The sequence below is a fragment of the Hibiscus syriacus genome, unplaced genomic scaffold, assembly GCF_006381635.1.
Source record: "Hibiscus syriacus cultivar Baekdansim isolate YM2019G1 unplaced genomic scaffold, ASM638163v2 tig00117012_pilon, whole genome shotgun sequence".
In the NCBI taxonomy this organism is placed as follows: Eukaryota; Viridiplantae; Streptophyta; class Magnoliopsida; order Malvales; family Malvaceae; genus Hibiscus; species Hibiscus syriacus.
Window position 1 is genome coordinate 129,498 of NW_024063524.1, and position 21,376 is coordinate 150,873.

Genomic DNA, 21,376 nt, shown 5'->3' on the forward strand with positions numbered 1-21,376 from the left:
GTCATCGAAGGAATACTCAGACAAAGGAAATCCTCAGAGAGAGTTGAGTGAAATCAAACACATATGACGTGAGGGTAATAAGTTGACAAACTTACACATATGACGTGAGGGTAATAAGTTGACAAACTTTGCAGCGGAACAAGAGAACAGGACGTCCATTCTGTCGACGCTTCTAACAGAGTTAATCCCTTTGTTAAAAGCGGATGCTAAAGGATTGGCGTATTAAGATTGTAGTCTTCTTTCGTGCTTCTGTTATGGATTGAATTTTTTTTTTTCTCATATGAGTTTTGAAGAGTAGTAGCTCAAAGTGTTCTTTATTTTTAAAAAAATAATTTTTAAATATAAATAAAAAAGATGTCTTTGTTAATTTGAAACAAAATTTGAAATTAAGAATCAAATAATATGATAGAATTTGCATGACGAATAATTTGTTAAATAAAAAAATTTAAAAGGAGTCCTAATAATTGTAAAATAGAAAAGAATTTATTATGTTAAGTGATTTGTTGACTAAAACTTTAAAAATAAAATACATAAACGGGAAAATAACATTTTAAGAATTGTACTTTTTATATTTTCCCAGTTTTCCTCTAATCTTATTTATATTGTATTATATTATAATCTATTACGAATTTGAGAATGAAAAAAAAATAACTAAAGCGATATCAACATAAGATATGCTCAAGAGATGAGACCTAACATGATTTGACATTATCTATTTCTACAGGCAATATAAATAATAATCCACTATAAACATAGAGAACACGAAGAGTACGAATACATGACATCACATGTATTCAAAAAATTATCCAAAACACTCTACCAACATCTCTATAAAACTATTTCTGCAACATAAACTCAAAATTATAGATATCCCAAAAGAATTGCATATTTCAAAATAATTCTCTCTCGCATAACCCTAAAAGTTTAGGCATTATCATGTAATCTTCAACCATTACAATTACAATAAAAATCAAATTAATTATCAATTAGAATTTAGGTCAAAATATAACAAATCTCCAAATCGAACTAAATTACATCAAAAATTGGTTTTCAAGTCTTTAACAACTTCAATCTTTACATAAACCGCATATCCGTTGAAGCACCGTTGTCAAGTGTTTAACAACTTTAATTTTTATACAATATCCATTAAAGTATCACTAGATCAATAGAGAATTACTTCCCTGCAATTGAACTCATTGCAGTAAACTCGTCTTGCATGTTTTAAAATCCCTAACAAAATATGCAAGAACAAATTCTTTTAAAATTCCATAGCCCGTATCATAGCTTTGATATTTAAAAAAATTGTGAGCGAAAAAGTAACTGAAGCGATGTCAACATAAAATAATACATGCACAACATACAAGATTTAACGTGCTCTGCTCTAGCTTACTTCTACAGACGAGATGAATAATAATCCATTATAAACGTAGAGAACACAAACAGTACAAATACATATATCACATATATCCCAAAATTCGATATAAATACCAAAATCTGGTATATCTCAAAATACTCTTCCAACATCCCTACAAAATTATATCTGCAACATAAACCTTAAAAGTTATAGAGATCCAAAAAAAGATTATCTCTCCAAAATAATTCTCTCTCATATTCTAAAGGCTGAGACATTATATCTATTTATAGAGAAAAATATTTGATCATCAACAAAAATTTTCATAAGAATTCTTGTCTAAAATAAATATTTACTCTTTTAAATATACATAATTATTAAATAATCTTCAACTATTAAAGTTACAATAGAAATTAACTTAATCATCGATATAATTTAAGTTAATATATAACATAATCAAAATCACTTCACTGTTGTATAACAAATGTCTCCCTTTAATGTGGCTACATGTCACTTCAAATCAAAAAGTTGGAAAAAATAAACTAACAATATAAAAATTTATAATAATTAACATTATGTTATAGATAATATTAGTGTTCATGTTATTTCATCTTTTAAATTCTTGGCCTTTTATATTTTTTCTATTAAATATTTGATAAATATTCTCATTTATTTAAATAAATGTATTGTAATAAAATGTCCCGTGAACACCTTGGCTAACTAAAAAGGACCCTTAATTGTACTTAAAAAACAAGCTTTATTAAGGCAAGTAACCACTGTGATTGTTACACCCCAACCTCCTTTTGAACAAACGAGAATCTTTTTTTCCCTGTTGTTGGATCAGACGTTAGCAATGGCTGGGAGGGCAAAAGTGATTGAATAATGTAATGGGGAAAAAAATTCTTCACATAGTGTAGTCGAACAATTATTTGTTTAAATAGGGTGATTGCTACAGTGACCTCCATAGGTCTCAAGGAGCACACGGCGACCTACCTAGCCATGCATGCGAGAGAATAATTGCAACAACGAGGGAAGAGAGAAGAGTTGCTACAACAGAGGAGATTTTGTCGCAAGGAACACTTGGCGACCTATGGAACATTTGACGACCAATGAGGTCACTGTAACAAATACCTCAGTTCAAGAAATAATTTGGTTAGAGCCCTATATGGGGATTTTTTTTTCCAACGCCTTATATGAGGAATTTTTTTTTCAACGCCCTACATGGGCGAGGAAGCCGGCTGGGAGTGTTGTCCTAATCTCATTATAGATGCAATGCATAAAATTAACCAACTTCTCATCTTAAAGAACACGGAGAATGGGATCTGAGAGCAAAATACACTTGTTTCAAGCACTCACTAAACCAAATGTCCCAACGATACATCAATTTAGTTACATGTACTATTAGAAAATTAATCCTCACAAACCATAGTTGCAAAAGAAAGTTGGATTATTTTTAACATAGATATGAAGATGACAAAGTTCAGTTGCATGGGGGAGTTTGTGGTCGGATGAATGATGCTTAATAAACACTACATCATTCTTGCTTAAAGAAGCAATTCATTACTATATACAATGGGGCCACCTGCAGGTCACCTCACCTTTGTCACTAATGGATCCCTATGGCTCACTATAAATCTCCAAACATTCCCATGCAAAAAACAAGCTCAAATCTACTTGTTAGTCACTAAATAAGACATGGCTTTATTCATAGCGGTACTGACCTTATTTGTCCTTGTGTTGGCATCTTCTTCGCCGACCGTTGCTCTTAGCTTGAATCACTATGAGAAAACATGTCCTTAAGTCGAGTCGATAGTTGCAAAAGCTGTCAAGAGTGCCACTGTGAAGGATAAGACTGTCCCTGCTGCCATTCTCCGAATGCATTTTCATGATTGTTTTATAAGGGTAATTGGTGTGGATTTTAGAGATGTCGTCTTTGAAGTTTTGGTTTCAATATTGATTTATATATTCGAATGGCCTTTTTCTCCGGGGTTGGGATGCTTCTGTGCTGTTGTATTCAAAGGGAAACAATAAAGCCGAAAAAGACGGACCTGCAAATCTTTCATTGCATGCATTTTATGTTATAGAAAATGCAAAGAAAGAAGTTGAAGCAGTGTCCTGGTGTAGTTTCATTCATGTGCTGATATTTTGGCTTTTGCTGTAAGGGATGCTGTTGTGCTAGTAAGACATTCTTTCATGCAGATTCCAAGTTCTATATGTGTAATATATGTATACGGTCGATCTAATGGTGTCTAAACAATCAATTCGTTATAGTTCGGAGGTCCTACGTGGGATGTGCCCAAGGGAAGAAAAGACGGGAGAACGCCAAAGGCTGGCGAAACCATACAATTGCCAGCTCCATCCTTCAACATATCTCAATTGCAGCAAAGCTTTTCTTAGAGAGGCCTATCCATGGAAGACCTAGTGGCTCTTTCAGGTTAACTGAATTGATAAAATTATATATGTTCATGGGATTAAGATGGTACTTACATGTGATGCTGATGCAGGAGGTCACACCATTTGATTTTCCCATTGTTCATCCTTCCAGAAGAGAATCTGCAACTTCAATGCAACGCATGACATAGACCCGACAATGCACCCATCGTTTGCAGCAAGTTTAAGAGAATTTGCCCGATCAAAAACAAGGTGAAGAATGCAGGAGCGACTCTGGATCCTTCCTCGACAACTTTTGATGACACCTACTTCAAGTTGATCCTGCAAGGCAAAACCTTGTTCTCTTCCTACCAAGCACTGCTCACAAATTCGAAAACCAAAGGTTTGGTATACAAGTTCGCCAGTTCAAAACAGAGTTTCAACGAGGCTTTCGTAAACTCTATGATCAAAATAAGCAGCCTCAATGGAGGACAAGAGATAAGGAAAGATTGTATGGTTGAAAATTAGATTATGAACTTGTCGTAACTGTCTTTCGGTTGGGCCACGGAATTGGGCTTCGACTTGAAAAATGTGATTGGAGTCGCCACCGATTATTTATTTAAAAAAAATAGGTTAATCGGATACCTTATATCTTACATGATCTGCGTCTTACCAAAGATATGTCGGATTCGGGAATCGGTTACGGTCAAGGAAGGATTAGCACCCTTGAACTGCCCTTTCGGTACTACGTAATTTCCAGTTGTTTTTAATTAAGAAAATCGAAAGTTAAAATTTAAAGGTAACATATGATCCAAAATTACTTATCTCCGATCAATTTGAAAAAGTACCCTTAAAAAGTCGAGAAACGCGTTAAAGGAAAAAGGAAATAAGAGTAAATGAAATAAAGAAAATAGAATGGAAAAAATAAAAAAAATGATGAAAAACTAAAAGAGGAATAAAAATATATAATTATTAAGTGCAAAATAATAATAATGATAATAAGTAGTAAAATAAAAAAAACGCAATCACACCAAAAGAAAGTAAAAAAAGAAAGTCAAGGTTTGGTGAAGTATAACTGTCGGGAAGGAAAAAGACGATAACGGTAAGACCGTAGTTAATAAATGAGTGTGATGTATCCCTATAATATAGTAAGAATGAATAAACAAAAAAAACATTATGATATAATATATATATATAATAAATATAATAACGAAAAAAAATAGTTTAATAAAATAAAATAATAATAATGTAATATAATATAAATACATGAAAACAAAAAAATAAAGAAGTATAAAATATAAAAATATAATTAAATGTATATATATGCATATGTTTAAAAAAGTAAAAATAAAAAAAATACATAAAAAATATACATATAATGATAATAATAGTAGCAAAAGAGAAAATATATTTATATACGTTAATTGTAAAATAATAATAGTAGCAAAAGAGAAAAATATATTTATATACGTTAATAGTAAAATAATAATAAATATAATAGTTATAAATATATATATATATGATAACTTTAAAAAACATTAAAATAATATTAGAATAAAAATAATTAATATATATATACTTAATAATACGAATTATCAAAAAGAAATAAATAAAAATATGAAAATAATACATAAGGGACCGTTCATCGGCGGCAAACCTCGAAAAAAATTTGATTTTTAAAATCCTTTCCTTCCCTCGTTTTAAATATTCTAGTATTTTCCAAAACGGCCTCAGGGTTGTGTAGATCTAAAAGAAAAGTTTCGAACGACAACCCCTTTTCCTCGGCCAAAACTATTTTTTTTCAAGCACAAAGACGAATAACAACACATGCAAGTGAAGAAAAGAATGCAAAAGGTAAAAGCTTTCACATTTTATTGCTCCTGAATTGTTTACAATAGCTTCAAAACAATCTATTTGCTCGTATTTTTTTATGGTAATTTCGTATGCCCATCGTGTATTACAATAGTGAGCTACAATGGCTATTTATAGTGCTTGTGGATCCTATCTTTAGGAGTTTAAAACATAGCAAAATTCTATCCTATTTTAGGAGTTGAATCCTAGCAGAATTCTATCCTATTTTTGAGAGTTTGAATCCTAGTAGGACGAAAAAGGTGTGTTGACAGCTGCCCCTCTTTGCCCATAGTCGTGTAACGGGGATAGGGCAAAGATTGAAAGACACACTTTTCGTTCGGTGGAGTTGAAAATTGACTATGATGTTTCAATAACTCCCTGTCGAATTGAGTTACGGATGACTCCTCCATCGTGAAGTCGAGTTCATCTGGAAGCTTCTGAGCACTATATCCTTCGTCGTGAAGTTGGAATCGAACTCAAAGCTTTTGGCGAGTGGCCTTTGAATCGTCTTCTGGATCAAGATACTTCGTCGTGAAGGTGAAACTTGACCTGAAGACTTCGGTGTTGATGCGTTACAGATGACTCATTCGTCGTGAAGTTGGGTCAATCTGTTTGTGAAATTGGAATCGTACAGGGCCCATTCGTCGTGAAGTTGAGCCTGAGAATTGGATATCCTTCGCCATGAAGTTGAAATCCAAATATTGTTCCGAGTCCAATATCCTCCGCTGTGAAGTTGAAATTGGTTCTGGAACTGGGAAATTGTTTGTTGACAGTCAGCCGCCCCTTCGCTGTGAAGTTGAGCTTGTGCTGTCTCGAGTCTAATATCCTTCGCTGTGAAGATGAAATTGACTCTGAACGAAATCTTGTTGACAATCAGCCGTCCCTTCGTTGTGAAGTTGAACTTGTGTTGTCTCGAGTCCAATATCCTTCGCTGCGAAGTTGAAATTGGCTCTGAAATTTGAAAAATGTTTGTTGACAACCAGCCGTCCCTTCGTTGTGAAGTTGAACTTGTGTTGTCTCGAGTGGCACGATATCCTCCGTCATGGAGTTAAAATCGCGGATGAAACTGAAAAGTTGTTCGTTGACAACCAGCCGTCCCTTCGTTGTGAAGTTGAACTTGTGTTGTCTCGGGTAGCACGATATCCTCCGTCGTGGAGTTGAAATCGGCTCTGGAATTGGGAAATTGTTTGTTGACAACCAACCATCCCTTCGCTGTGAAGTTGAACTTGTGTTGTCTCGAGTCCAATATCCTTCACTGTGAAGTTGAGATTGGCTCCGAAATTTCTTGTCGACAGTCAGCCGCCCCTTCGCTGTGAAGTTGAGCTTGTGCTGTCTTGGGTCCAATATCCTTCGCTGTGAAGTTGAAATTAGCCCTGAAACTAGGAAATTATTGTTGACAACCAGCCGTCCCTTCGTTGTGAAGTTGAACTTGACTCTAGCTAAAACATGAAAAAGTTATGCATATATGTGATGAGATGGATGCAATGCTCTTAGGTATGCCTAAAATGCATATGCAACATATGTTATTTTTGGGCTCATGAGAGAAATCTCGATCTCCGGTTGTTTTTCTGGAATCTTGGCTCTGGAATCTTCAAGTTCTGATCCTGGTCTCAAATTCTTCAAATGTTCGAATCTGATGTGCACATTCTATTTTTGATTTGAGAAATGCTATCCCAAATATGTGTCTGAGCTGAGTGTAACGATTCAGATGATGCTTCAAGAGAAATTGTCTCAAAAGAGACAGAACTAGTTTCAAGGGAAACGATCTCAAAGATATTTGTTGCTTCAAGGGAAAAGGTCTTAAGGGAGACAAAATTTTGTTTTAAGAAAAACTGTCTCAAGAGAGACAAAACTTAGTTCCAAAAGAAATTGTCTCACGGGGAGATGAAATTAGTTCCAAGGAAAAATATTCAAAGATGATGCTTCAAGAGAAACTTGCCTCAAAAGCGAGACAAAATTTGTTTCAAGGGAAATGATTCAAAGATATTTGTTGTTTCATGAGAAACGAAATTTTGTTTTAAGGGAGACAAAGATTTGTGTTCAAGAGAAACTGTCTCATGGGAGACAAAATTTGTTCGAGGGAAACATCTCAAAGGTTGTGTTTCAAGAAACTGTCTCAAGGGAGACAAAATTTTGTTTCAAGGGAAATTATCTCAAGAGAGACGAAATTCATTTCAAGGGAAATGTTTCAATGTGTATGTTTCAGGAAACTGTCTCAAGGAGACAAAATTTTGTTTAAAGGGAAACTATCTCAAGAGAGACAAAACTTCATTTCAAGGAAATGTTTCCAATGTTTATGTTTCAAGAGAAACTGTCTCAAAGGAGAAAAAATTTTGTTTCAAAGGAAACTATCTCAAGAGAGACAAAGGAAAATGTTTTCAATGTTTATGTTTCAAGAGAAACTGTCTCAAAGAAAAAATTTTGTTTCAAGGGAAACTGTCTCAAGAGAGACAATTTGTTTCAAGGGAAACTGTCTCAAGAGAGACAATGGTGAGCATGATTCCCTTCGTCGTGAAGTTGAAATCGTGGGTGGCCCCTTCGTTGTGAAGTTAAGCTAGGAATTGGATATCCTTCATCGTGAAGTTGAAATCCAACTTGAAAATGCGAACTGGATCGGTTCTGAATTATCTCTCGAACTCGTCTGAAGTTGATTCTAAGATCTGTCGATCTTTCAATATGTCAAATTGGTTGAAGTGTAGCTTCTTGCTGCTGAGTTACTTCTTGCTGCTGAGTTAAGCAACCAACATCAATCTTTAAAGGTGCTTTTGATTCGAGTATCATTCGTCTTGAAGTCGAAACTTGACTCTAAAAGCTGCAAAAATTATGTATGTGGGAAAAAATGATGCTCTAAAATGTATGCATAAGATGCATATAACATGAATTGGTTATATTTTATCTCTTGAAAAAGGCATGATAATTCGCATTAGGATGTTGAATCCCCAAAGATGCCCAAAAAAATGCTCCAATATTTCATGTTGAATCTTCAAAGATGCCCCAAATGTTCCTTATTTCTTGCTTCAGCATTGATTCTGAGCATGAGTTTTGTGTCTAAGAGTCACATGTCATTTACCAAGATCCACTCTAGAGAGACTGTCTTGTTTGAAAAAAATGTTTTTCTTTCTCTTTTAATATCAATTAAAAGATTTTCAAAAAATGTTTAATCCCAAGTTTTAAAAATATTGCCCATTTCACGGTTTTACAATTGAGACGAATCATAAAGCTAGAGTTCATTGGATATCAAAGAATTAATTACAATGTTAATCCTTCAATAAATTATAGATATTTGACAAGTGTCAAGATCAAAGCTATCTTTGAGAGATGGTCAAGTAAGGAAAGGATAAAAAGTCTCAGGTCATTGTGTTTGGTCAAAGGTTTGGCATTTGATGCTCAAAGGTTTGGTATTTGATGCTCAAAGGATTGATGGGGTAGCTTGCATGCTTCTCTACTGGAAGTGTTCTCTGACTCCCAACCTTCGTTGTCACACTCGGATTGTGCGATGCCTTATCAAGGAATTTGTGTGATCACCTCAGTTGCACAATTTTTATATTCGAGCCGCCTTTTCAGGTTTTCAACTCGAATCCTCCTTTGGTTTCAAGACGTTATTCAGGATTTATGTCTTGAACCCCCCTTTGTTATTTTTCTCTACCATACATTAATTACATTGTTTTTATGCAAACAAAGATTAATCCTGATGGGCGGGATGAAATCTGAAGATAGTCTCTTCTGTTTAGAAATCCATGTATGATTAGAAGGGACTTTTAAGGCACGTAATGTAGGCCAGGGTTCGTGGTTATGAAAGAAAAGGATAAATAGGCCCAAATAAGTGTTTCAGGGTATTGAACCAATGATTAATTCATTCTGATGCCATCAATCTTGTCTTGCTCAAAATGTCTCTTTCTCTTGATGCTCTATGATCTTTGAGTGAAGGGATTCAGTGATTCGGGAATGATTGTGCTTGATCAATCTCATTGAAGCTTGATGCACCATTTGTCTTTAGGGAATTTTGCATGTGCTTTTTGTCCCCTTTTTTTATTTTTGTTCTTTCTTTTTTGTTCTTGTTTTTTTTCTTTTTGCTTCTTTTCTTTTTTTTTTTGCCCTTTTTGTTCTGATTGAATCATCGCACTTGGCATTTGGTTCACCTTTCGGTATCTCATCTGAATCAATGTCTTCACTCATGTGAGCAGATTTTCTCCACCTTGCCCCCCAGTGTGGAGGGTGATCCTTGGTTAGGGTTGAATCAGAAGAAAAAAAATACTATAGGCTCAAAAGGGGACGCAAGGGATATATATTTTCTCCTGTTGTGAAGGGATAGAGAAAGAAAGCCGTTCATCATTTCATACATATAAGTCTTCACAGAAGAGGTATCCCCAGGGGGATAGATTTTCAGGATTAATTCTATTCACATGAAAACAGTGCAATTAATGCATGATAGAATTATTTCGAATGAATTATTTTTTCTGCTCCTTGCTCCCAACATGTCTCAATGTTCAGGCTCCTGGCGAGATGCCCCAAACTGTATCTTGGAAGAATGCTCATGTTCAAATGAACAACTCAATGCCTTGGGTTTTAATGGTAAAAAAGGTTAATTTTGAGTCTAAAAAGACAGTTGTGTGATCTTATTGACTCAAAGAAAGGTGTGGGTGTATCAAAAAGATAAAGGTAATGTTCAAGAATTTCAAATGGAGGTAATGTCAAAATTTGGTTTTTTGATAATGACAATAAGTTATTTTGGGTAAAGAATCAAGGTGTTTTATTCTAGGGTTTGAGTCAGGGTAAGAAAGGTCTAATATTGTCATATGTCAAAAATCTATAATTCTTGAAGAATTAAAAGAATCCTCAATTCATTTAATATTCAAAGAACTAAAGATTAAAATTTGTTCAATTGCTCCACCTTAGAAAGTAACATGAATTCAATCGTTTAAAAGATGTGTTCAAACAAAATAATCCTCTAAGTGCAAATGGTATATGACATGCCCCCTTCTTCGGCAAGCGCCTTACAGTTTTCAGAAGAATGTTTGAGAATCCATATGTGGCAACAACTTCAACATCGTAGCCCTTAGGAGATGGGTACTCTTTTCTCAGATCATCCTGGCAGGCTTAGTCCTACAATCAGCTGATCCAGCTCCCCCTGTACTGATTTCAGTTTTTCTTTAATTGTTAAAATCTGGCTTCCATGTGGTGTAATATGGTTAAGACCACTTCATCGAATCCTCCGTGATTTAATTTCATGTTTATGAAAATGCTTAAAATGTAGATGAAGATGCAAAAATGCAAGAAAAGAATGCATGAAATGTTCGAGGCATTGATCCAAGAAATGTGACTATTATTATGAATAATCCTTATTGGGGACAAAAATGTTTTATCTTTTAAGAGAAAAAAATATCCTGACAGCTTCTGACATGTTGACTAGTCTTCTGCTTTCGTCTTTCACCGGTTGAATAACCTGTCGAACCGCTCCGACCTCTCTGGATGAACCGTGAAAATGTTGAGTTGTTTTTTGTACTGGTCCAAGAAGTCTCGAATGATCGCATCTCAAGCATTTACTTTTGTTGAGCCTGTTCCCAACGAATTCGTCATTGGAGCCCTTAATTGATAGGAACTATGTGAAGTTCATTAATCTGTTTCTTGAATTCGCCGGCAATGGTCTCCAATTTCAGCTATCATTTTACCATTGTTGTGTTCAAAGGGACTTCCGAGATACATAACCTTCATCTTGCCCCTGCAACCTCTGCCAGTCAGTTCTTCAAAGATAAGCTTTCATTGTGCTTGATGTAGACCCGGTTCATTTTGGGTTTTTTATAATGCAGCAGAGTGATATACTCTTCAATTGTGGGCACCACGTCTTCTGGATTGAATGTGACACATAGTCGCCTTGTAGACTATCCTCTGTATTTTCATCTCTTGTATTACAACACCTTTGTCCATGGATTCAGATTATTCGAGTTTTAACAAACATGTTTTAGTGGATCAATAACCTCTTTTTATTGATGCAAGTGATGAAAATAAAATAAAATAAAGATGAAAAGAGTTAGTGAGGTGAAAAATAATTAAAAACGATCAAAAAATGAAAGTCCTACCCCACATGATATCTACCCCACATGCTTATTATTCCTACCCGGACATGATCTCTATCCCGCATGCTAATTTCAAACAAATCCTAACCGCATATTTGTCTAGTTCGCATGCTTTGAACAGAAAGTAAAGCATGAAATAAAACAGCCTAGGGTTTGAAGTGAGGTTTTGGGGTGGGCTCTAATTCTCCATAGTCTCCCGGTTTAGGTTCTAAAAAAATGGTACCCGAGTTCTCCTTGCTGGTGCCCCTTTGGGCTTGCCAGACCCTTAGTCCTAAACCCATCACAGGTTTGTGTGGACTAAGTTAAACTCGAGAGGACACATTCCCTTATGTCTATGCGGAGAATAAATTCACACGAAGACATAAGGTATATGAATCCCGAAGGCTACTTGCTAGGCATATGCGGTGAATAAATTCACACGAATGCGTCGCTTTCACCCCCACTTAAAACGGGTTCGGAGCTCGGGTTTAGAGCCTTAGATGAAAAAAGACTTTAAGGGCTGAAATCATTGAGAAAACGGTTAGTACAACTAATTACTCGAAAATATAATCAAAAGTAAGTAATAAGGATCGAAATGTTACCTTAAAATTTAAACTTACCCTTTTCATTAAAAAGACAACTGGAAATTACCTTAGCCTGACTCACTTACCTGTGTCCCCAGTGGAGTCGCCAAGCTGTCGTAACCGTCTTTCGGTTGGGCCACGGAATTGGGCTTCGACTTGAAAAATGTGATTGGAGTCGCCACCGATTATTTATTTAAAAAAATAGGTTAATCAGATATCTTATATCTTACCTGATCTGCGTCTTACCAAAGATATGTCGGATTCGGGAGTCGGTTACGGTCAAGGAAGGATTAGCACCCTTGAACTGCCCTTTCGGTACTACGTAATTTCCAGTTGTTTTTAATTAAGAAAATCGAAAGTTAAAATTTAAAGGTAACATATGATCCAAAATTACTTACCTCCGATCAATTTGAAAGAGTACCCTTAAAAAGTCGAGAAACGCGTTAAAGGAAAAAGGAAATAAGAGTAAATGAAATAAAGAAAATAGAAGGGAAAAATAAAAAAAATGATGAAAAACTAAAAGAGGAATAAAATATATAATTATTAAGTGCAAAATAATAATAATGATAATAAGTAGTAAAATAAAAAACGCAATCACACCAAAAGAAAGTAAAAAAGAAAGTCAAGGTTTGGTGAAGTATAACTGTCGGGAAGGAAAAAGACGATAAGGGGTAGGACCGTAGTTAATAAATGAGTGTGATGTATCCCTATAATATAGTAAGAATAAATAAACAAAAAAACATTATGATATAATATATATATATAATATAATAACAAAAAAAATAATTTAATAAAGTAAAATAATAATAATGTAATATAATATAAATACATGAAAACAAAAAAATAAAGAAGTATAAAATATAAAAATATAATTAAATGTATATATAGCATATGTTTAAAAAAAGTAAAAATAAAAATAAAATACAATAAAAAATATACATATAATGATAATAATAGTAGCAAATAGAAAAATATATTTATACGTTAATAGTAAAATAATAATAGTAGCAAAAGAGAAAAATATATTTATATACGTTAATAGTAAAATAATAATAAATATAATAGTTATAAATATATATATATATGATAACTATAAAAAACATTAAAATAATATTAGAATAAAAATAATTAATATATATATACTTAATAATACGAATTATCAAAAAAAAAAATAAAATATGAAAATAATACATAAGGGACCGTTCATCGGCGGCAAACCTCGAAAAAAAATTGATTTTTAAAATCCTTTCCTTCCCTCGTTTTAAATATTCTAGTATTTTTCCAAAACGACCTCGGGGTTGTGTAGATCTAAAAGAAAAGTTTCGAACGACAACCCCTTTTCCTCGGCCAAAACTATTTTTTTTTCAAGCACAAAGACGAATAACAACACATGCAAGTGAAGAAAAGAATGCGAAAGGTAAAAGCTTTCACCTTTTATTGCTCCTGAATTGTTTACAATAGCTTCAAGACAATCTATTTGCTCGTATTTTTTTATGGTAATTTCGTATGCCCATTGTGTGTTACAATAGTGAGCTACAATGGCTATTTATAGTGCTTGTGGATCCTATCTTTAGGAGTTTAAAACATAGCAAAATTCTATCCTATTTTAGGAGTTGAATCCTAGCAGAATTCTATCATATTTTTGAGAGTTTGAATCCTAATAGGACGAAAAAGTTGTGTTGACAGAACTATAAGAGACAGGCAGTCCAACAATGGACTGCTGCCTTTCCTCCTTTCATTGAAGTCGAATAGCTAAGTAATCACTGAGAGAATCTATAGCTGAAGAACTACAGCTACTCTACTGTAATAAATCGAGGCTTTATGGATGTCTTAAGAAACTAGCTTTAGGTGTTGATGGCCCTGTCTATGCATGGGCTTATCTTTTTGTGAGACCTCGATGAATGATTAAATAAGAACACACCGATTTCGGATTTCGTACTAAATGTTTCGTTTGTGAGCTTCAAAGAGTAAAACAGATAACACCTGAAAGGAAAGCGCATCAAGGATCAACATATACCGTTCTTGCATTTGCAAATCAAGAAAAATGAGGAAAAAACAGCTTAGATTGGCTTTAACATGCTGAGTTTAACTTAAAGGTCATTGATGAAGCAACTACAACCTTATCAAATCTAAAAGTTAAACTAGCATATACATCGATAACTAGCATACCACTCGTGGATGTACGATTTACTCCGGCCGCAAGCGAATTTCTAATAGGGTAAACTACGTCAATGGTCACTGATGTTTGGGTAAGTTTTCGTTTTCACCACTAATGTTTCAAAAGTTACAAATCGGTCACTAACGTTATCATTTGTGACAAAATGATCACTAGCCGTTAACAGCCGTTAAGAGGCGTGACGAAAAATACAGCTGGACCATTATTTGCTGAGTTGGATCGTTGACCGCCATTTTGACTGGCTCTTCTTCTTCTTCAACCCATTCCACATCTTCTTTTACTTCACTTTTATTCTTCTTTCTTTCTCTTCACTTTTCTGCACTTTTCTTCTTTTCCTCTTATCACACACATGACACAATCCTCTTATCACTCTCAAGGCTCATCATTCCCATGCTTCAAAGGCATGCCTGGGGACAAAGATCCGTCCAAAGTTCTCCATAGAAGTGGTATTTCTCCTAAGTTTCTTTGCCATTGCTCTATGGAGCTGCCTGCTATTTTCCGAGTTGGATATATGAATGTACTGTGTTTAAAATATTTTCAAACTTTGCTTGCTGTTTGGTGAAGGATCCGTCCGAAAAAAGGAAAGTATTATGTGATGAAAAGTTGAAAGAACGCTTCCATGTCGAAACGTTCCATGGCTTCACTGTGACAAAACTCTTAGTTGCTCATTTTCAAAAGACATGACATCATAGTACGAGCCCTATGCTCCGATATTTGTTGCTGTAAATCTCAAGAAAGAAGATACTTGAAGAAGAGCCACACATCATACAGAATTCTTCCAAGATTTTGATTATGCGAGAATAAATGCAAGAAATCCTATTCAATGTTAAAACAAAAACCAATCAGTACCCAACACCCGCCCACCGATTAATCAACCAGTCCTTATCTCTATCACGTACTGTTAGATTATACAACCCATCATTCATCCCAAAATTAATTTTTATGAAAAATTAATCTTTTACCAATAAAGTTGTAAGAAAAGAGAAGTCAGAGAAGAACTTTACACTGGAGCAAGAAAGAAGGGCACTGGCTCTCTAGCAATGTACGGAATTCCAAGCAAATTACAGTGAAAGTGCTGACGCATGCTCCCACGCCCTTAGCACGCGCATAGCCATCTGCTGTATATCCGGCATTAAGCTCGTTGCAGCATCCGACTAAGTTCAGCTCAGGTTATGCTATTAGATGATCCAACAGAGTCAAGTTGAAGTCACCAGGAATTGAGAACACGTCTTTCACACCGATCTCCACGATCCTCCTTACCAGGTGGCACCCCAGGGTGCCACTCGAGGCATCTCCGCGGACTGGGGTGTAAGGAACTGGGATGAGCTGTCGAACCGATTTTATTACCGACTTCCATGCAGTAAAATTTTTCAAGAAGAAGGTGGTGGTTGGAATAGTGCCTATGGTGAGTTCTTCCCTGGTATTCTCAGATGCTGTTGGAACACGGTGAGAGAATTCTATCGTCTGCGACATCGGTTTTTGACGGAAAAGGTTTGAAGATCTCTGTGAAAATTGCTAAAGTCCACTGGCATTACGGAACCCGATCCCATGCTCCTGAACTCACAGCAGGGTACTATAACACAAGGTACTGAGATGGTTACCTCTCGATTGCTCAAATGCTAGCACGCCATAGTGTCGTTTTCAACTTCACTTGCATAGAGATACGTGATCACGAGCAGCCTCAAGATGCACTATGTGCACCTGAGAAGCTGGTGAAGCAAGTAGCTTTTGCTACTGCATCAGTGCAAATTCCACTTGCCGGGGAGAATGCACTTCCCTGTTACAATAAATAAGCCCTCGAGAAGATCTTACAAGCATCATCTTTGGATGTTGATGGCTCTTCGTTCGATAGAGAGATGTGTGCATTCACGTACTTGAGGATGAATCCATCGTTGTTTCATCCAGAAAACTGGAGACGATTTGTTGGATTCGTGAAGAAGATGAACGAGGGGAAAGGTGAAGAAAAAGAAGATGGGGAATAGGTTGAAGAAGAAGAAAAGCCAGTCAAAATGACGGTCAACAATCCAACTCAGCAGATAACGGTCCAGCTGTATTTTTCGTCACGCCTATTAACGGCTGTTAACGGCCAGTGACCATTTTGTCACAAACGATAACGTTAGTGACCTATTTGTAACTTTTGAAACATTAGTGATGAAAACAAAAACTTACTCAAACATCAGTGACCATTGGTGTAGTTTACCCTTTCTAATAATAACAGAAAATGGAATTCATTCTGTTCTCAGCATAGTTTTTATGAGCTTCAAAGAGCAGTATAAATCAACAAATATGTAAGTGAAGTAAACCAAATAATCATCTGGCACCAGTGGAATGAGTTTCATGCAGAATGGACATCAGAATGGTTGCATAAAAAGCTTACATCCATGATCCATGTGAAAAAATTCATATAGACACCAAGGCAAAAACTATCACCATGTTAAAGCAATCAACTCAAAACATTATTAGTACGCACAGTTTTCTGCACATTGCACTAATTTAAGATCATGCACTCTTCTCATGCTGTTCAGCAACAGCATAAGTGGAAAAAAGTGAATGGCAGTGGCATAAACAAAGTAAAACATTTGACACTAAATTGTAGTAATCTGTTTAAGCAAAATAAAAATTTTGGATGATCTGATAAAGGGGAACCATTGATGACATTTTTCCCAGAAAAAGAAGGCAATCTCAGTTGCCAAACAGGCTCTTCATTTGATCATCGACGAGAAATTTAGTCTAAATCTTCTCCTTTAATGAAGAATGAACTACCTCAATTATCAATATAGAGAAGGCGGTTTCTTTCTGGAAGAGTCGCCATTTCCTTACCGGCAATCTCGTCGCTGTCTCTGCAACCACCGTCGTCGTCGTCGCAGCCGGTTACGTTTATTCAACGACACTGAATTTGAAAGACTGTCAAAACGTTGCGTTTGAACGGGCCTGCGAAGAGTCTAAAATCTAGACAACCGAGATTAACGGTCATGATTAAGAAAGCGACATGGTTAAGAATGGTCTATGGGAAGATCTTAATACACGTTGCACGCATACAATCATTATCTTCTCTCTCTTTTGTCCATTTTTTTTCATTTTCTATATTTATCGATAATTTACTTACTTTGCTTACACCAAGTTTCTCGAATCATCAACAACTCAGTGCTCTTCTCTACTCGGTACCACTAAATCCGATGACTTTTGCTCATTATTCGGTCGCGGTTCCGTTCGGTACTCCAAAGCGTACCCAAATTTCAATTCCCCCTTCTTTTTGTTCGACTGAATCTCTTTCTTCCTTAGCTTTCACTTCTTCGTTTTCTTCCCCTTTTCCTCTCTTGTCTAAAGCTCGAAATCTCTCTATTTCCCCCAGAATTAACAGGATCGGACTCAAAGGTAACTTCTTTTACTGTCGGTGTTGTATTTTGTTGTTGGGTTTAGCCAGTGGCGGAGCCAGCTTGGTGAGGGTACCCACCATGAAATCTGAATTTTATTCTATTAATTAATTATTTTACTTCACTGATGGTACGTATTAGTATTTGTTTTACGGACCTGCAATTTTTTTTGTATTTCCTAAAAAATTCTGGATCCGTCATTGGGTTTAGCTAATGTTTATAGCGGGTTGATGAATTTTGATGGCAATGGAGTTTTTTTTTATCCATTTCGATAAATGATGTGGTGGTTTACATGGAGCAAAATTTCATTGAATGTAACTGGAACTTTAAGCTGACAATCGTTTGATTCCTATAATTGTCACTGAACAGCAAAGGTTGAGCCTCAGGAATCTGAAGTGAATTTAGCAGCTGAACCATTTTCTCAATTCAAGCATCTGCTTCTTCCAATTACTGACAGTAATCCTTATCTTTCTGAGGGAACCAAACAGGTTATTTTCTTAAAGACATAATATTTCCATTCTCACAATTTCACAGCGTCAGTTATGAATTCTTTCAAACAAGAAAATGGCCTCATTTGCATTTTGGTCGTCACTCTTTGGTTAAATATATATATATATATATATATATATATATATATATATATATATATATATATATATATATATATATATATATTTTTTTTTTTTTTTTTGAGCAGGCAGCTGCAACTACTGCTGCTTTGGCAAAGAAGAATGGGGCTGACATTACTGTTGTGGGTATGTTCTCGGTCATATGCCAATACCATATTGTTTGTATTATTAAAGGACATGTATGTTTGAACCTAGTACATGGGGATAACTTAATATTACTGATGTGTTTGAAAAATGTGGTTGCAAAATAATCAGAAAATCAATTTTGCATAGTGTTGGGATGGCAAGTGTGTCTTTGTTAACATCGTTTTTGTCGAAAAGTGTTTTTGTACGGCTAAACACACCCTTAACCTATTTGGTCTTTGCAGCCACTCTTAAAACTTAGAAGTGTTGTGGCAGTCAGCTGGGTCGAACTCTGGCATCTATAACCCTTACTCGATTCCAGGCTGCTTATGCATATAGAGAAAGACTTGAAGTACTAAGAACTTAATGTATGTTCTTTGCTTGCAGTTATTGATGAAAAGCAGAAAGAGGCACTGCCGGAGCATGAAACTCAATTGGCGAGTGTTCGTTGGCATCTCTCTGAAGGTATGTAGTCTATGCAGTATTTAGATTTTAAGAAAAATCATTGTAGAGAATTCAGAATACCTGCCTAGCATACATGCTTACATTTATGTGTCTGATACTGCCATCTGCAGTCTATGGTCCAAATTGAAGTTCACCATGCATGTACTGTGTAATTAAAGTTATAAACCGTAAGATGGATGCCTAGATTCTGTAATGGTGTATATATAAACGGTCCCATGTGCTTTTCCTTGATCTTCTATCCCCGGAATGTTCATCAGAAATTAGATTCAGCTGGTATTTGGAACAATATGTTCAACTATGTGCCTAAAAGATACATGAAAGTGAAACTAAGGTTCGTGGTGCCAACTGATGTGGGGTGAAAAAACAGGTGGATTTCAGGAATTCAAGTTGTTGGAACGACTAGGGGAAGGAAGCCAGCCTACCGCCATAATCGGCGAAGTCGCTGATGACATGAACTTGGATCTTGTGGTGATGAGCATGGAAGCCATTCATTCCAAGCATGTGGATGCAAATCTGCTGGCTGAGTTCGTCCCGTGTCCTGTTCTACTTTTACCATTGTAGGATGTGTAGTGTTTGAGATCGAATGCAAATGCCAGTTTTCTCCTAGGCTTTTGTGATTGCCATTGAAGTTGTTGAAGCTCTATGCTAATTGATTTGCTTAGAAGAGGTTGGGAAATGACAGATTAGCATTATCCATACATGACTGAGCTTTTAGCATAATCGGCTTGTTAGAGATAAACGACAGTAATTTTAATTTGAAAAACGCTGTATTTCTAGGGATGGGTATGGGTCGGGATTTTTGATCCACCCGACCGACTCGAGAACAAGGAGTCCTCCACCCGAGACCCTACCCGAACCGACCAAAATAAGTTTTCACCCTACCCGAACCGACTCGATATATAACTTAAAAACTTGATTCGACCCGACCCGAAATAATAATAAAAATTATTTTTATTCAATAAAAACAGTGATTTAATTGAAAAAATTAATATATAAAGGGTATTATTGTAATTATTTCAAAATATATAAGGTAAAATTATATATTTTTGGGGTCGGGTATTTTTTATCTTAAATCCGAATCCGACCTGAATTCAAATTCTTTTTAAAAAAATATTCGACTTGATCGGATCAGATCGGAATTTATCGATTTTGGGTCTCATGTCCATCCCTATGTATTTCTGTACATCAATTTTGTTTCCCAAAAACCACTTAATATTGACCAACGAAATCGAGCAGTAAATAACATGCTCTTCCGGAAGTATATCTTAAGACGAAATTAGTAATTATTCTCTTAAAAATAATCGAAGTGGCGAAAATAGTGCCTAGGTTCATGGAATTGGAATTAAGTGTACATCCTTAAAAAGAATATTATATTAATAAAATTAAAAAATAATTAAGAAAAAAAGGGTTTTAATTAAAAATGGACTAAGTTCGAAAAGAATTACACTTTAGCATTTTCATAAATAATTATACCTTTGTTTTTTTTGTTTTTTTTAATAATTTAAGATAATTATAATATAACATATGTTCATAATTTTTTTAATCTATTAATAATATATACATAACTAGATACATTTGTTTAAATTTAGGACCTTTAAAAAATTTAACATTTTATTTTACTACTGAAACAACCTCATGAATTCTTTATTTTTTAAAGTTAAGGTCTTCACAAACAAATTTTGTTTATTTCCATGAACCATTGTACCTTAATAGTAAAAGGAATCGTTGTTGTCCTTAGATGTCATTGGTTCAAATACTAGCGAATGCAACATAATAATTGAGCGTTCATTGTCAAATGATTAAGAGTATTTAAAACCGATGTTACTTCGTAATCAAAAAATAATTTTGTTCATTTTTTTAGTCAAACATATTTCTCACATAAAACCAATTAACCAACTCATTTTCATTCATCCAAACTAATAACACTTTCTATTTCAATCGATTCTTTAATTGAGTAAAACATGTCTATTCGATAATCGAAACAATGAATATTTTTATGAATCGAACCCAATCATAAAAAGCGTTGTTTGATATTTTTTTTTTAGGTTACAAATAAAACACTGCATCAGCAGTGGGATACTTAAGCATCGTTTATTCTATTATGGAGCAGAATGCTGTGAACCTCTTCTGGTGGATCTGTTAGGACCTTTAAACCCAGTCTTCCATTTCGACCAACATGTGCTAACGCATCTGCATCGCCATTTGTTTCCCTTCTGATAGAAGAAAGCTGAATATTCCATTGGTTCTTAAGCAACTTATGGATTCTGGTATCTGGTAATAGCTGAGGGTTCGTGCATGTGTGATGAACCGTTGAAGATTTCCGTAGTTCCCTTGCTATCGAGCTCAACCTCAATATTCCTTATGCCTCATTCCCACACGTGAGACCATCAAAGAGTGTCC

At 35.1% G+C, this 21,376-nt stretch overlaps 1 protein-coding gene and 1 pseudogene across 1 annotated transcript; both read left to right on the forward strand.

The window, feature by feature from the left end:
* Positions 1-3,046: 3,046 nt before the first annotated feature.
* On the forward strand, positions 3,047-4,249 carry LOC120195444 (annotated as a pseudogene).
* A 13,233-nt stretch (positions 4,250-17,482) lies between these two features.
* Positions 17,483-19,591, forward strand: LOC120195393. The gene is made up of 5 exons (XM_039197430.1): positions 17,483-17,760; positions 18,129-18,247; positions 18,457-18,514; positions 18,899-18,976; positions 19,344-19,591. Exons 1-5 carry the CDS (start codon positions 17,562-17,564, stop codon positions 19,535-19,537), a joined length of 648 nt encoding a protein of 215 aa, XP_039053361.1. The 5' UTR covers positions 17,483-17,561; the 3' UTR covers positions 19,538-19,591.
* The last annotated feature ends 1,785 nt before the right edge of the window (positions 19,592-21,376 follow it).